The sequence below is a fragment of the Thermobia domestica genome, chromosome 12, assembly GCF_964235325.1.
Source record: "Thermobia domestica chromosome 12, izTheDome1.hap1.1, whole genome shotgun sequence".
NCBI lineage: Eukaryota > Metazoa > Arthropoda > Insecta > Zygentoma > Lepismatidae > Thermobia > Thermobia domestica.
In genome coordinates, this window is record NC_137465.1 from 195,944,700 (window position 1) to 195,963,558 (window position 18,859).

At 37.1% G+C, this 18,859-nt stretch overlaps 1 protein-coding gene across 2 annotated transcripts in view; it reads right to left on the reverse strand.

Annotated features, from left to right (window-relative positions):
- LOC145666914 (WD repeat-containing protein 91) overlaps positions 1 to 18,859 on the reverse strand; it is a 75,467-nt gene that overhangs the window by 11,284 nt on the left and 45,324 nt on the right. For both annotated transcript variants that reach the window (XM_081734512.1, XM_081734511.1), the window contains exons 10-12: positions 16,029 to 16,205; positions 15,630 to 15,762; positions 2,058 to 2,279 (exon numbers count right to left, since the gene is read on the reverse strand). In XM_081734512.1, the coding sequence (XP_081590638.1) occupies positions 2,058 to 2,279; positions 15,630 to 15,762; positions 16,029 to 16,205 (532 nt within the window). The remainder of the gene's footprint in view (positions 1 to 2,057; positions 2,280 to 15,629; positions 15,763 to 16,028; positions 16,206 to 18,859) is intronic.

Below are 18,859 nucleotides of genomic sequence, written 5' to 3' on the forward strand. Positions count from 1 at the left end.
AAGGTTCCTTGGATACAACATAAGAATAGGAAATTTATTTACTTTGTTACTGCATTTTGTTCAAAAACCTTATGAAACAGAATTACCGTTTGTTCAAGCAAAGTACATTTTTATAGTATTATTTGAAAATAATAGAATGCAATCAAAATTTATTTAAGAAAGCAATTGATGCATTTTAATACTATTTTAAAAAGGGGATAATTTGAGTCTACTTAACTATGTGAATGACTTCACCTGTTGAAAAGAGTCGCAAAATAAGTGGCTGAAACCATTAAAAAAAACTTAAAAATACAATAAACAAGATAGGTTCGAACTATTACTTTTTAGAATAGTATAGTGCATTCAAATTATCTGTTAAAGATTACAGAATTTTTCTAATATCTTCACTTTGATGTACACATTATTCTGTTTTTGAACTACGATGAAATTTGCTACTTTTCGATTGAATTGTATTTTTGTACATATCGAGGTGAGATTCTGTCTAACAGCTTCTTCCTTGTTCTTTATGAGATTTATGTTTGAATGATCATACGTAGTTTGATCGACAAAGGACAGTACAATGCATGTACCGCTGAAACCAGTGAATGTAATCCAGAGCAATCACTGGTGCTGACTAGTGGTAACCTTCATTGTCACAACGCTATATCCCACGACGTCTTGCAGTGGAGCTGCAGCTTTCGAAATGAAGTACGAAGAATTTGGATAAACAATGTATGCATGTGTAATTTTGTTACACACTCGGACACACTGAGACAGAAACGTGACAAAAATGCTACAGCAAAGGATTCGGCGATAAGTGAATGGGTCGATCGCAGCATTTTGATTGGTACAGTCGACTGAAAAAAGGAAGAAAGTCGATTGATGAAAATTTCCGAAGTCGATGGCCTTGCTCATCAATAAACAACGCTCATGTGAATGCTGTTCGTGATTTGGTTAGCCAAACTAAGGGCTTGACTATAAGAGAAATAGCGAAAGATGTAGGCATAAGCTTTGGGTCGTCTCCGAAAACCTGAACATGCATCAAATCGCAGAGAAGTTCGTACCACGTATGTTTACCAACGAGTACGAAGAGAACAGGATGAACATAAGTGAGGAACTGATTCATATTGCTAATGGTGATGAAAACCCTTTACAAGCTGCCATAACAGAAGATGAGACCTGGGTTTGCGGTTACATCAAAAACAAAGTTCAGTCATCACAGTGGGTAGGGAAAAGTTCACCAAGGCTGAAGAAAGCGCACATGAGCCGGTCAAATTTGAACCTGCTCTTGGTGATTTTCTTTCACTGTCCACTGTGAGTAAGCTCCACGTTGTTAAACAGTCAACCAGCACTACTGCGTGCACATTATGAAGGGTTTGCTGAAGTCTGTACGCTGAAAGATCGTTCACCTGTTGTCAAACCAGAGTTGATTATTGGACCACAACAAACTTCTTATGTGCAATCTTCCGAAAAAAAAATAAAAATAAAATAAAATAAAATAATATGTTCTAGGACTGAAAGAAACATTGGCATCGGTATTTTTCCAGTCAAAGAAAATATTCATATTTTTTCCAACCAACAACCTGGTCTTTTTTGATCAAAGCTCGTATGCATTGTCATAAAACTATCTACAGCGGTATATTTTAAAATCAACATATTACATCGGAAGAAATCAAAGAATATCCATGTAAAAATTAAATTTTCTCAAAACTATGTTTTTCTGCCATCCTTCATATAGGTAAGACTACTATGAATATTGCACAGGAGAAAACACATACGATGAAATAAAGTTAATAAAGATCTCCATTTTTATTTCTCTTTTCTATTACCGCACTGTACCATAAAAACCTTGAGTTTGCGTTCAATTTTCGTAGTGTGAAAGATGAACAGAGGAAAAGCGGCTCTCGAAATTATTTCATTATGTTAAATATTTATGGTATAATACGCGTTAGTTATTGTTCTTACGTTATACAGAATTTAAATTTCTTTCTTTAAGAGGATTTAAAAGGTTAAATTTCAATAACAAAGGACCAATACTTATTTAGATGATAGAAAAATAAATTCAAAAATTTTTTTACCTTTCCATCTTGCCCTAAAGTGTAACATGACGTGAAATCAGCTGTTAATTGTATAGAATATATTTCACCATGATGAGCCTGCCAGGAGTCAATGCAATCCAACCGTCGGAGATCGAATATTCGGACAACACCATCACTTCCACCTGTCACCAGAAGTTGTCCATTATGGTTGAAGGCGCAGCAATTGATAACCAGAGAACTATTTGGCAGTGTAAACGATCTCTGAGAAAAGAAAATCGAAATAAATAAAAACTTACTGGAATTTAACTTAACATTGCAAACGAGTCGTACATTAAAACCCCAAACATTTAATGAATGGTATATTGATTAGATTTTTCATTTAGTCTAAGTCTTATATTAAGGAAGGAAACTGAAAGCAGATGAAGACAGTAAAATACTAATTAATTACATAGTGGTGTAGAAAGTAACATTTTTTGTTTAAAATTCATCAAGGCTACATGAAACGTGGATTTACAATTTATTATACAATCCCAAACACATATTCTTAAGATATTCCAGTGACCGTCCTGGACAAAATAATAATAATAATAATAATAATAATAATAACACCTATACTACTATAGAATATATTTAACCGCCATCAGGCTTGTGTCTTTTATTTACGTTTACTTGGGACGAAATCTAAAAGTCTATAATATTCTCGTTTAACGAAAAAAAAAAAAAAAAATTCGAAGAGGGGACACATGCTAATTTGATACAAAAAAATGAAATGAAATCTTTAGTTTTACGTCAACTGTTATGCCGGTTAGGCTAAAGGAGACGGTGATGATGAGTAATGAATGAAATGGTGAATGGTGAAGAAAGTGGGAGGAAACGGGAGAACCCCGAGAAAACCCACCAGCACGGTGTTTGTCCACCACAAAGTCCACACGGCGCGAGCTGGGATCGAACCAGGGAGCCCAAGCACCGGAGGTGAACGCTCTACCACTGAGCCACTGCGTCCCCCACTAATTTGATAGATATCATTATAATGAACAAAATTATTAATGATGAGATACATCCCAGAATCAAGATTAACTGTTAAAACTTTAATTTTTGTTTAATATTAATCAATGATAAGGCATATATTTTAATCGATAGATCAGATCGAGCCGAACAAAATGCCATGCTTCGCAGTAAATTCTCATGCATCATTTTTGAGAAAATTGGATTTTTATGTCGTTAAAATGTATGTCATTCGTTGACAATCTTAGATGCACTTGCTAATTATTTATTTATGTACTGTATATAAAAATACACACTGTTAAGTAGTAGGTTGTATCTATTGTTGTTTAATTTCCCCTAAAGTTACATATATAATCCCAATAGTGACGTATACACTTCTAATGGAGACAGATTCTCCTAACAGCAACATACACAGTTCTACAGTGACACATACACTATGTGATCAAAAGTATCCGGACACCCCCAAAAACATACGTTTTTCATATTAGGTGTATTGTGCTGCCACCTACTGCCAGGTACTCATTATCAGCGACCTCAGTAGTCATTAGACATCGTGAGAAAGCAGAATGGAGCGCTCCGGGGAACTCACGGATTTCAAACGTGGTCAGGTGATTGGATATCACTTGTGTCAGAAGTCTGTACGCGAGATTTCCACACTCCTAAACATCCCTAGGTCCACTCTGTCTGATGTGATAGTGAAGTGGAAACGTTAAGTGACACGTGCAGCACAAAAACGTACAGGCCGACCTCGTCTCTTGACTGACAGAGAGCGCCGACAGTTGAAGAGGGCCGTAAAGTGTAATAGGCAGACATCTATCCAGACCATCACACATGAATTCCAAACTGCACCAGGATCCACTTCAAGTATTATGACAATTAAGCGTGAGGTGAGAAAACTTGGATTTCATGGTCGAGCGGCTGCTCATAAGCCACACATCATGCAGGTAAATGCCAAAAGACGCCTCGCTTGGTGTAAGGAGCGTAAACATTGGACGATTCAACAGTGGAAAAACGTTGTGTGGAGTGATGAATCACGGTACACAATGTGGCGATCCGATGGCAGGGTGTGGGTATGGCGAATGACCGGTGAACGTCATCTGTCAGCGTGTGTAGTGCCAACAGTAAAATTCGGAGGTGGTAGTGTATGGTGTGGTCGTGTTTTTCTTGGAGGAGGCTTGCACCCCTTGTTTTGCGTGGCACTCTCACAGCGCAGGCCTACATTGATGTTTTAAACACTTCTTGATTCACACTGTTGAAGAGCAATTCGGGGATGCCGATTGCATCTTTCAACACAATCGAGCACCTGTTCATACTTCACGGCTTGTGGCGGAGTGGTTACACGACCATAATATCCTGTAATGAACTGGCCTGCACAGAGTTCTGACTTGAATCCTATAGAACACCTTTGGGATGTTTTAGAACGCCGACTTCGTGCCAGGCCTCACCGACCTACATCGATACCTCTCCTCAGTTCAGCACTCCGTAAAGAATGGGCTGCCATTCCCCAAGAAACCTTCTAGAACCTGATTGAGAGTATGCCTACGAGAGTGAAAGCTGTCATCAAGGCTAAGGGTGGGCCAACACCATATTGAATTCCAGCAGTACCGATGGAAGGCGCCACGAACTTGTAAGTCATTTTCAGACACATGTCCGGATACTTTTGATCACATAGTGTATATTCCTAGCAGTAACGTACATATAACTAGTGGCGACACAGATCCCCTAATAGCAACACATACAGGGGTTGGACAAAAATTCTAAAACGTTTGTAAACGTGTGAAAATCATACCTAGTATGGTGTGTGGCCTCCTTTTGCGTCTCATACAGCTTGCAACCGACGTGGAATGGACGTATACAGCTCCTGAATCGTGGTGTGTGGAATTTTGTACCATTGTTCCTCCAAAAACATGCTCCAGTTCCTTAAGGGATGCTGGTGGAGGGTAATGAGACCGAACACGCCTTTTTAACTCAGACCACAATGGCTCAATGATGTTCAGATCTGGTGATTGTGGGACCCAGGGGAGGTGTGATACCTCCTGATCATGCTCCTCAAACCATGATTTCACCGTTTTTGCAGCGTGACAGGGTGCCAAATCATCTTGGTAGATGTCATCACCATCAGGGAATAATATTTGGGCCATGGGTAGAACCTGGTCCCCCGAAATGGCCTCATACGCCTTAGCAGTCATCATTCCATGCAGGACTATGATGGGACACGCAGAAAACCAAGATATCACTGCCCATACTGTAACAGAACCACCCCCATGCTTTACAGTTGGGAGCAGACAGTGTATCATAGGCCTGCGACAATGTTCTCCATACGTACATACGACTGCTTGTTGAAACAAGATGAAGATCGATTCATCGGACCACATTACGTGTTTCCACTGCTCATGAGTCGACGCCTTGTGGTCCTTCCACCACTGGATACGCCTCTTCGCATTTACTGCTGTGACCAGGGGTTTGACGATAGCGGCCCTGTCATAAATTTTCATTTTATGAAGTTCCCGTCGCACTGCTTTCGATTAAACCAGTTTCTGTAGGCCGGAATTGAGTTCAGACGTAATTTTCATTGCAGTGATCTTCTTTTTAGCTGCTACAATCCGTTTTAATGCTCTCCGGTCCCTATCTGACAGGGTTGTCTTTCGACCACTGTTGTGCTTTGCAGACGTCGTTTGCCCATGAATTGTGTATGCCCTCGTGACATTGGACACAGTGCCTTTCGATACCCCCACAATGTTAGCCGCTGAAGCTCCAACCAGACGGGCACCAACGATCATGCCTCTTTGGAAGTCTGTCAGGTCGCCCATTTTACCGCACCACTTTCACACCACGATACTCACAGGTGAATGGTTTACTGCTGATAGTAGAGGAAGGTTCACATGACACATTGAAAACAAAATACGATTGTTATGCTCCAGCATTACAGCTGTGCTGTTGTTAATGTTCTTTTCATTATGTTCTTTAATTTTCTATATTTATTCCGTGTATTAATTTATTTGTTATTTGGTCCATGAATTATCAGTTCACCAATATAAATTTTGATGTTGAAAAACACTAATGAGGTAATCAACATATTATTTATCTGCACCGATAAAAAAAATTCTAATGGAAAATACTAGAGGAACGTGGTCGTTTGTCTGTATCATATTGTAGAAAAAAGAAGAAAATCGATTTGTAGATATAATACTTCTGATTTCAGATGAAATGAATGCTGTAAACTAAATACAGAATAACTTAATGTTGAAATACGTTTGAGTTGTGTTAATTACTCAGTAAATTTATCTCTGAAGAAATTAATAATTAGTGACCTTTTCAAGGTAATATTAAATTTAATTTATATATTGTCTAAAGATATTTATTTTGTGAGTTACGAAGATGGATAAAATGTTTAACTAAGCAAATCTTCGGGAAGCTTTGCTTCCCCTTTTCCTATGCTACTGCATAGCCATGCCATTAACAAATTCTAGAATGCGTAACTACTAACTCGAAATATTTTCAATAATTCAAAATTATCAGTTTGATTTCATGATGGAATTTTACATAAATTGATATGTTTATTCGTATTCTGCTTGTAATACATGACGATGAAGCACGAATTGAAAGGATATAATAAAATTACTTTCAAGACACATTAATTACCTACTGTGGCATAGAAATATTCACGATAATATTGTGTTAATGAAGATCCTGTTCTAAATAGTTCTTTTGTAAGCCTGTATTTTAAGCCTTTTCATTACAGTTACCGTAGAATTTGTGTGTAATAACAGGAATGGAGTGTGTACAATTGGTAAATGAAGTTAAATACTGTATTAATATTTATACAGTTAATGGAATATGTATGGTGTATACATATTTTGAATTAATGCTTATGGCAGATAATTTAAATAATTATTTAATATAAATATAGGAATTTTATTTAGATTGCACATTCGCCTGTTATGAAGACGCCAGACCTAACTGTATGAAGAAGGATTGGGTTATACTAGGCTTCTGAAGCAAATAATACATTATGACGTATTACTATCTGAAAGTAGTTGTATTTTATGCCACATCTTCGGTAATCTAACGAACTAACAGCTTTATCTTTGTCTCAACATTATCATGTCTTTATTTGCACAGGATACGACTAACTATTCAAAATTTAATCTAAATTAGAAAATGCATGCAGAAACTGAATAACATTATATCAGCTTAACCTAATTTAAACTCTTGAAAGCTTGCTACAGAACTTCTGAACTTCACCTAATTTTGCTACATTTCGGAAATGCACTACAATGATTAAATTTAAACTGTACCATGAAGGCTGCCGATATATGGAATTGTAAAAGAAGACAGTCTGATGCCTACCTTTTATCTCTGTATTTCTCCTGTGAAGTTCAATATTGTAATGTCACTTTTCTGAAAATGTTGATTTCCTATTATGTTTCAATATTTAATGATGCATTGCTATTTTTATCAATTATGTAATATCCATTGTACTTCGGCGTTAGCTTTGAAGATGAACTTCCATACAGATATTATCCGTTATAATTACTTTTATGTATTTATTATCTGAAATAATTTAAGTGTCATAATTGTTTCTCTGCATTTGGAGTATAAGTAATTCATCCAGTCGCTCATCCACGTATTTGAAGACACGGTGTTAAAGCTGTCCCGTGCAGTGTGATTTTGGAACTTAATCGGTACCACACTTACTTTCCACCGAACCGGAATCAGCGTTATTTTCCGCGGTTTTCTACACGCGGTGGCGACCTAGAAATAATACAATGATTTAACAATTTTCCGTTGCGATGCTGCCGTCAAAGATCTGAAGGAAATCTGGTGTACGTTTTTCCTTGCAGAAGGACGGGAGTGCTACAGGGTGAGTTTGGAGGTTGATTTTTTCTTACACTTATCGGTTAGGAATAAAAGAAAACCAGATTTTGCGTTATGAAGTCAACTATTTCGCTCAGCACACGCGTATTATAAAGCTTAGTTAAACATTTTATCCATCTTCGTAACTCACAAAATAAATATCTTTAGACAATATATAAATTAAATTTAATATTACCTTGAAAAGGTCACTAATTATTAATTTCTTCAGAGATAAATTTACTGAGTAATTAACACAACTCAAACGTATTTCAACATTAAGTTATTCTGTATTTAGTTTACAGCATTCATTTCATCTGAAATCAGAAGTATTATATCTACAAATCGATTTTCTTCTTTTTTCTACAATATGATACAGACAAACGACCACGTTCCTCTAGTATTTTCCATTAGAATTTTTTTTATCGGTGCAGATAAATAATATGTTGATTACCTCATTAGTGTTTTTCAACATCAAAATTTATATTGGTGAACTGATAATTCATGGACCAAATAACAAATAAATTAATACACGGAATAAATATAGAAAATTAAAGAACATAATGAAAAGAACATTAACAACAGCACAGCTGTAATGCTGGAGCATAACACGATCGGCAACCGCAACACGCGTTGTACAGTGGAGGGCCAAACTTACGTGTCCTGTATGAAGTGTTTTTAGATTTTTTGTCTAACCCCTGTATAGTTTTACAGTGACAAATATACTAATACTGACGCAGATATTTCTAATGGTGACACAGATTCTCCTAACAGCATCACACGCAGTTCTACTGCAATATAAATTAGTTAAATCTGTGAATACTGAAGTTTTACATTATTGTGAAAGTAACACAAAAGAAACAGTTTCCAGAAAAAAAAAAAAAAAAAAAAAACAAGTTCACTTTCAAGGAAGTGAACACAAACAGTGAAAGTGGAAAACATCAAAATGATTTATACAAAATACGGAACATACAGGTGAAAGGCCAAAACTGAAAAATATATAAACCGATCAAAAGAGTCAGACTTGTCAGACTGGATTCAGAATTCATAACCACTGACAGTCTTGAATCTCTTCATCCTTAAGTAATCAGAAGTTGCAGTCGTGGTCAATTCAGTGTCAACCTGCTCAACCTTCAAATTGTAAGTTACTCCTTTATTTTATCAGTTATGTGGAAGACATTACCAAGAAGTTCATTATGCTTGAAGGTATATTTCCTTGACAGGCTTTTCTTATTTCAGTTCTAAATTATTCAACTGTAACATTTTAATAATAATTTAAATGCAGTGTAAACTCTTTTGTACTTCTTAATGTAAATAGAAAGATGCATCTAAAATTATGTAGTTTTCACTTACTGCTGAGATTCAAATAGCTTGTTTGTATTTAGGTACCGGTATTTCTATTGCTTCAGCTATTCAAGTAAATTATGTCTCAAGCATAGTGTTTATCTACTTAACAATTTCTCTGTATAGAAACAACATTTTTAAGCAACCAATTTATTAACGAACTCTACTATTTAATTATCGAAAATCTATATTCCACTAAGTAACGAAACACTGCAATGACACACATATATATTCCTAGCAGTAACGTACATATACCTAATGGTGACACAGATCCCCTACTAGGAACACATATAGTTTTATAGTGACAAATACACTCCTAATACTGACACAGATACTTCTATGGTGACACAGATTCTCCTAACACACACACACAGTTCTAATGGTGACAGATATACTCCTAGCAGTGACGCACATAATATCTAATCGCCACGCAGATCCCCTAACTGCAACATACATAATTCTAAAGTTAAACATATACTCCTAACAGTACACAGTTCTACAGTGACCCATATACTGTTAGTAGTGACACACATATACCTAATAGCAACACAGATCCCCTAATAGCAACACGCGCAGCTCTACAGTGACGAATATACTCCTAATAGTGACGCAAACACTTCTAACGATGACACAGGTTCTCCTAAGAGCAACACGCATAGTACTATAGTGACACATATACTCCTAGCAGTGACACACATGGCGACACGATCCTTCTAACAGAAACACACACAGTTCTACAGTGACACATATATTCCTAGCAGTAACGCACATATACCTAATGGCGACACAGATCCTCCTATCAGCAACATACAAAGTTCTACAGTGATATATACTCCTAATAGTGATGCACACACTTCTTATGGTGACAGATTCACCTAAACAGCAACACACAAAATTCTACAGTGACACATATAGTCCTAACTAATATAGTGACGCATATAGTATCTGTAATCACTACAATTTAGTGGATTAAAAAAGATTTCCACTTACACACATTAACTGCTTAAATGACAGTTTAAAAAGGACAAGAAAAACTGTTGAAAGCAGATAAGAAAAGACTAGATACGTACTCAAACAAAAATAAGAATAACTTTTCGAAATATTTTAAATAATTATAACACTCTTCAAAAAACAGCTTAACCGACTTTACATACGTAACTGATTTATTTCAAATTTGTTAACAACACACACAGTATAATGAATTATGAAAGTGTTCCAAAACTTTGCTTTATAACCCCTATGCCGCTAAGCAAATATGACCACGCTGAAGAATGCATTGTTGCCTATAAGCAAGTTACTTTACTGTAATTACCCAACATCCGTTGAGGTATTTCATAATCTAGTTCCAAAGATTGCCACCAAGCTCTGAATAAATTTATATGAAACCACAGGGAAGGTATACTCTTAAAAAAATGAAACTATCAACATCGGTGAACATACCCAGAATATATACACAGTGGGATCCCAAAAAATGTACTCACTGATGCTAATCCATATCTCGTGACAAATTTGACTTGACGTGACAGTTTTTGGCATTGAGAAGAGGCTATGGTACGTGATCGAAGTGATCAACAGCAGTTTCTATAGAACACCTATGGCGCCGAACTAGACACTAAACTACGGCTGTCTGGCATAATGGCAACACAAGACTACGATTTTCTCAGTAGCGCATCGACTGTTTTTGGTTTTTGTCGATACGCCATTCTTGACGGTCTTCCAGAAGTAGAAGTCCAGAAGTGTCAAATCAGGAAAATGAAATCCTTAAGTTTCACGTCCCACAGTTATGCCGGCTAGACTAAAGAAGACGATGACGATGAGAAATGAATGAAATGGTGGAATGAAGAACGTGGGAGGAAAGGAAGAACCCCGAGAAAACCCACACACACGGTATTTGTCCACCATAAAGTTCACTTGGAGCGAGCTGGGATGGAACCAAGGACCCACTCCACCAGATGTGAACACACTACTACTGAGTCACTGCGGCCCCTGTGTCAAATCAGGAAACGGTGGGCACTCAACAGGAGCTCTTCGACTAACCCACCATTTGGGTACAGTTTTATCGAGGTACAACCTGACATCTCGATGTTAGTGAGGTGGGGCTCTGTCTTGCTACATGTAAAAATAAATTATCACCTTGAGTTTTGAATGGCAGGCAAAATCCTTGTCTGAAGAATATGAAGATACGCCTCACCAGTTACGGTATCCTCGACGACGAAGGGACCAATCACACCACGCATCACATAGCAATCCCAGGTAGATTCATTGCTTTGTCCACGTGGGAGTGAGAACTTTTCAGGAACCCAGTAGACACAATTGTGGTGGTTCACAGTACCGTTAAGTTTGAATTGCGCCTCGTCAGGCCACAAAAACTTCACTATAAATTCCGTATCCTCGCCAAACATGTGCTGAAACCATTCACAGTATTCCATCCTTCGATTTAGGTTATCCTCATTCATCAAGTGTAGCAGTCTTGGAATGTACACTTTCCACTTTGCCTTCTTCAGAATGTGTCATCACCTCACTTTCGCGCGCTCCCTGGTCCACTGATTTTTGTGGTGATCGGGTGAAATGTTGCAACACCACAGCACTAGACGCCAGACTTGTGGTCGGAAGGATCTGTCCTTGTGCACATCTTTAACTGTTCCGTCGGCTCCGAATTTATCGTGAATGCGGGCAATTGTTCGACGTGTTGGTGGTGGTATTATAAACTCTCTCTGTCAATCCCGTTGTACCTCGTGAATGTTCTCCTACTTCCAGTACCATTTCAGTATAGCCTTGCGTTCAACAAACGATAAACAAACCTGAGCCATTGTTGCTACTTCGACTGTCTTTTGCTGCACTGACTCTTTCAACTACCAAATACCTGTGCATGCGCGGCATAAACCGCCAGCTGCGCCTACCTTGCACTACACTACACATTAGATTACTGAGTGTAAGTCTTTTTGTTTAAAATTTATTTAATTACAAACAATGAGTACGTTTTTGGAACCCCTCTGTATATAAACGGGTTGAATGGAGAACACCTCCTTTTCTTAAAGTTGGTTAATAAAGATATGTTTATTTACCCAATGCCTGCAGATGTCCACAACAATCGAAAGGGTTCGCGAGGATTATTACTATTTGTTTTACTACCCATTCTACAGCTTTTGATACAGAACATCCATCAATTTACACAACTTATTTCATACTCCGTGACATATTTTACAGTAAAATTCTACACATCCAAACTTAAAAACGCCTTATAATGGATGAAAATTACTAATTTCTTAGTTTGTTTGGAGAGTTGGTAGGAGACACTTTGCCCTCTCGATACTAGTGGTGCCGTACAGTGATATACTGTATGTGTTATGTTGAAAATTTCACCTTTGACGGATTCTCAAGTCACGCCACGATTCCTTCTGTTTTTTTTTTTTTTTTTTTTTTTCCTCTAGGAAAGGTACACTAACACATTTTCTTACGGTTGTAATCATTTTATTCACCTGTTTGTGACCAGTTTCAGTAAGAAATACATGTAATTTATGTCGAAATGAAAGCAAGTGTTATATTTTACGAAAATCTCATAGTTATTACGATTTTGTTGGGGATAATTTTTACGAAAGTACGTAGTAAGCTTTACTAAAATCGGATATATATTTTGCGAAATTTATCGGGTAATTTTTACGAAGGCACATAGGCTACTAAATTTTATTAAAAATCGCATACGTTTTACGAAATTCATTGTGTATTTTTTACGAAATTTTTAGAATAATTTTAATAAAAGTACATACTAACTTTTATTAATATCGGATATATTTTACGAAAATTATCACGGAGAAGACACACACACACATAAATACATACACATATACTATATATATATATATATATATATATATAGGGAGTTAGACAAAAAATCTAAAACACTTCATACAGGACACGTAAATTTGGCCCTCCACTGTACAACACGTGTTGCGGCTGCCGATCGTTTTTTTTTTTTTTTTTTTGTTTGTTTTCAATGTGTCATGTGAACCTTCCTCTTCTGTCAGCAGTAACCAGTTCACCTGTGAGTGTCGTGGTGTGAAAGTGGTGCGGTAAAATGGGCGACCTGACAGACTTCCAACGAGGCATGATCGTTAGTGCCCGTCTGGTTGGAGCTTCAGTGGCAACAGTGGCGAACAATGTGGGGGTATCGAAAGGCACTGTGTCCAATGTCACGAGGGCATATACAATTCATGGGCAAACGACGTCTGAAAAGCACAACAATGGTCGAAAGTCAATACTGTCAGTTAGGGATCGGACGGCATTAAAACGGATTGTAGCAGCTAAAATGAAGACTACTGCAATGAAAATTACGTCTGAACTCATTTCCGGCGTACAGAACCCAGTTTCATCGAAAACAGTGCGACGGGAACTTCATAAAATGAAAATTCATGGCGTGTTCGGTCTCATTACCCTCCACCTGCATTCCTTAAGGAACTGGAGCATGTTTTGGAGGAACAATGGAACAAAATTCCACACACCACGATTCAGGAGCTGTATACGTCCATTCCACGTCGGATGCAAGCTGTATGAGACGCAAAAGGAGGCCCCACACCATACTAGGTATGATTTTTACCCTTTTGCAAACGTTTTAGATTTTTTTGTCCTCACTCACACTCACACACACACACACTATCTCTCTCTCTCTCAAATACGTGTTGAGTCGAATAATACAAAATTGCTTGAATAATATTAGCTAAATATCTAAAAGAAACCATTTTTTCCACTTTCTACCCTTCAATTTGTACAGTAGCCACAACTCCTTCTATTACGACACTTTAGTGTTCAAAATTCTTCCTAGTTTCTGTAGGTCCCACTCTTCGGAACTTCGGTGTTGCAGAAGGACGAAAAACAAATATCCGAACTCGAAACTCTTTGGCTTAACTTCGGCGTTGCACATGGACGCAAAACGAAAACCCGAACTCAAAACTCTTTGGCTCATATAGAATTTTTTTATAAGTCTTCTATTATATTCTAGCCCTTTACAGAACTCTCATAAAATTTCTTAATTCATTCACTAAACAAAAGCTTTTTCTTAAATCAGAAAACACTAAACTTCCATTTCTTTCACTGGAAAGCTTTCAGCGATTGCTCCAATAGTAAATTCACAGTGTTTTCTAGTGCCTTTCTCTCTCTCTTAAATCTACATGATTTCTTTTTAATTTCCTCATTTGTTCGCCTATACAATGTCTTGTTTGATACTCGAAGCAGGGTTTTTGCAGCATACATTATGGGAGTAACACTTCTATATTCCTCACATTTCCAATATACTCCTATTCAGAGCAGAAATACTTAGTGAAATTTAACAAATTAAAAATTTAATTTTAATAGGGTAACAGAAATCTTTGATAATAAAAAACACTTACATAAACTCAACCATTTTAATGACTTATTTCGATTGCGGTCGTCAGCTTTGTTTGCTTTGTTTGTCGAATTTGAAAATGTCTTTCAGTGTAACATCCCATGATTGCCCTTTAGACTAAGGGAGAAGATGATTAAAGCAAGTGAGTGATTATGGAAGAACTGGTGGAATGAGAAAGTGAAAGGAAACGGGGGTACTCCAAGAAAACCCACGGACACGGTGATGTCCACCACAAACTTATTTAGCCGGGGGGTTGAACCGGGACCCCGTGCATCAGAGGTAAGCGCTGTACAGTTGAGGTGATTTTAGTTTAGCGTCCCTCTCAGCAGCGAGGCTATATGAGACGTGGACCTACTGATTAACGTGGAATCCGAACCACATGAGCTCCCGCTGGGAATCGAACCCGGGTCTCCCACGCCAAAGGTGCGTACGCTAACCACTTAGCCACGGAGGAGCTCTATAAGCGCTGTACAGTCCGCAGCAAAAAACCTGCAACATAAGCATGTAAGTTTATTGTGAAACTACGCCCAACAGTCCGGGGAATCAACATAACGTCTAAGTGGCACGAATCACGCCAGGAGAAACCTCGGCGTCTTCCCCTGCACACTTATTTTGGAGCAAAAGATTTCGTCGTTTCACAATAAACTTACATGCTCATGTTGCAGGTTCTTTTGCTGCGGACAGTAACAGTGAGCCACCGTGCCCTCCAAGAAGAAACAATCTGATATTCCAACATTAATCCGCGACAGCGACTTCCATACATTTCGCAATGTATTTTGTTGTACTAAAGGACGGGAACATTTTTTAAACGCGAATATAAAATCCATCCTTTCTCTAGGTTCAATCTTTATTCTAAAAATGTCTCAAGTTGAACCATTCATTCCTGAAAAGGATGACACATAGTCGAAATATAGAATTGATTAGATGGAAGATTTTGAGGTGTTTGTTCTTAGAAGTTTGATTCCCGAAAATTCCCTACGAAGATATGTTATAAATGTCTGGCTTTGCCAACTAATTTAGACACTTACCTCAAATTTCTTAATCTTAATATCGTAAAGCAAAAGTTTACTCCGGTTAGGGACTTGCTCTGGTAATGCAGTTCGACCAACTGCTGAACAAACGAAAGATGATTCAGTTGGACTGCAACACAAATTGACAATCCTGGAAATAACAATAATAAGAATGAATTTGAAAGCAAATATTCATTCTTTTAAAATTACTATTAACTATAATTATGTACAGACTATTAAGACTAAAGAACAGAAAATAGTGAACAGTTCAAGATATTCATGAAAATATCAATAAGCATTAATTAGAATAATGCACATAAACTTATATTTTCATAATAATAATAATAATAATAATAATAATAATAATAATAATAATAATAATAATAATAATAATAATAATAATAATAATAAACTTACCGTGTATCTTTTAAAGCGCTGTTAGGATCTGCTCCCAATTCCCAAATGATTTTCTTCTCTTTCGTATCATACAAACGCACTAATCCAGCCTGATTTCCATGGATAAAATACCGTTCATTCTTGCTCACCCAATCCAATGCCATTACACTTGATTTGGATACAAACGTTGCCACTGTTCTATTCAGCAGAAACAAAAATGAAATAAAAATTTTATTACAAAATGTTACAGAAACTAAAAAAGGGAAAAGATATGTGGATCAGTCCAAAAAAGTTACTTGCACACATTTCGTAAAGACCCTTGGTACATGGATATTTTGTTGAAACTTGGTGACAACACTGCGGACGTTTATCTGTAGCTCGTGGCTTAGCGGCGTTGTAGTTTGCTTGCTAGTGAACATGTCTCGGCAGCTGCAGATGGCGTCCAAATTAGTAGAGCCTGTAGCGATTCATTTTTTTGTGGCAAAAAGTCTAACTGCATAGAAATTTATTGACAGGTGCATGAAGTGTATCGTGAAAATGCAATACTGCGTCAAGCTATCGCGAAGTGGTGCAAGATGTTTGAAAACAGACGTACAGATATTGACGGCGCTTACCGTGAGCCAAGATCATCATAAACTTTGACAAATGCTGAGATCGTTGCTCGGGTGAATTAACTGATTTTGCAACTTGTGATTTCCATATTTTCAGTCCCATACAAGAAGAATTTTCAAAGCGATGACATCAGTCGTATGAGTAGGTAAAAGCTGTAGCCTAACAACGGTTATTGGAGTTGGACGGAAATTCTTCGCAGAAGAAATAATAACAAATAAAACATAGTTCTGACCAGAGCAGAATGAAATATATTAAAAACTATACTTACAATGTGTTACAGTTTCAAGGACCTAACGTCCTCTTCATCAGACACAAACACTCTATGTTTGTGTTTGTGTCTGATGAAGAGGACGTTAGGTCCTTGAAACTGTAACACATTGTAAGTATAGTTTTTAATATATTTCATTCTGCTCTGGTCAGAACTGTGTTTTATTTGTTACTCTACTTATCCAGAGCCATGGAGTTTGTTCATTAAGAAATAATAATAATAATAAAAAAAAACTTTTGTCACAACTCGCCAAATGTTTAAATAAAGGAGGCGATTACCTCAAAAAGTAGCTTCTGTATGGAACTTCTGTGTACTAATAAAAGTTTTGTAAAAGTCCGCACCTGTTTTATTTTCTCAAGCAGTGCATCTAACTTTTTGACTGACCCACATACATTACTTTCTACTATCTACATATATATATATATATATATATATATATATATATATATATATATATATATAAAATGATTATGTTTGTGATCTTACATCTCTTGAACCACCCGATCGATCTCGATCAAATTTTCAACATAGATGAGGTTCGGGCCTTTTTTTTTTTTTTTTTTTTTTTTTATCATTTCATTTTGACAGCGCAACTTATAGTGCAGGGAGAGGAGGAAGATGATATTTTACAATGATCGAAAATGACCGCTATTAGTGTCGAATCCATAGTTTTGGGGGTCGCTTAGACGAAAACAGTGAAATTCCGATGCCGTTTAAATCCAAATTTAGTCCTTTATGTCCAAAATGAAACTATTCTCCCCGTGCAAAGAACGGGTATTCTGTTAGTATTATATATATTAGAGTATATAGTAAAGGAAAAATATGTTATTTATTTACAAACATTCCTCTTTTATTATATAAATATTTCAAAATAATGTTGCAATAGTGTAAGTTAAAGAAATGTAGACTTCGCTTTCCGATGGCGCTACGAAGCTTTCTACAGATGGTGGCTGACGGAAAGTGGGTGACTGTTGATAATAGTCATCCCAGTCAGGTTTAATGGACACGTTGACCAATATAGATGTGGTTATCCATTCATATTTGACCCGCAATAAAAGCCACTGACAGTAAACACAACAGATGATGATTCTAAGGTTCTCCTTCCACTAAATATCACGTAGCAAATATGTCCTCCAGTATGATATGTATAGGAGATCCATTGCGCAAGCTGAGAAAAGAAAAAAATGAAATGAAACGTTTTACGTCCCACGATGATGATGAGAAATGAATGAAAATGGTGGAATGAAAAAAATGGGAGGAAACGAGAGAACCCCGAGAAAACCCACACACACCGTGTTTCTCCAATATAAAGTTCACTTGGCGCGAACTGGGATCGAACCAAGGATCCCCATATACCAGAGGTCAACGCTCTAGCACCGAGCCATCATGGCCCGGTTAGAAAAGAAATCAGATAGGAACATGGAATGTTAATGTTGGGAGTTTATAAGAGCTTCATGGGGCACAGGAGCTCATAGTAAAGCGCTCACCTCTGGTGCAAGGAGTCCCTAACTCGATCCCAGGCTAAGTAAGTCTGTGATGGAGACCATATCATATCGGGATTCACCTACATACTCATTCCACAAATTCTTTCATAATCATTTACTGTCATTAATCATCCATCGTCTTTAGCCTACAAGGGCATAACAATGGGACGTAAAACCTAAAGAAAAGAATTAGTTGGTTTGCAGTTTAGCGTAACTTTCAACACTGAGACTACATGAGAAGTGGACTTACAATTTAGTTTGGGATCCAAACTACGTGACTTTCCATCGAGAATTTTAGGAAAAGAAAGAGAAAGTACTGACGCAGACATACTAGTGGTTTAGGAAACCTTGCAGTAAGATGATACACGTTTTCAACATGATATATTTACTACACGATACACAGTTCTACATCATAGCTTAAAGCCTTGATTCTTAATCAGAAATAATGTATTACTACGCTTCACAAGGCTGAGAGTTTGAATGACAAA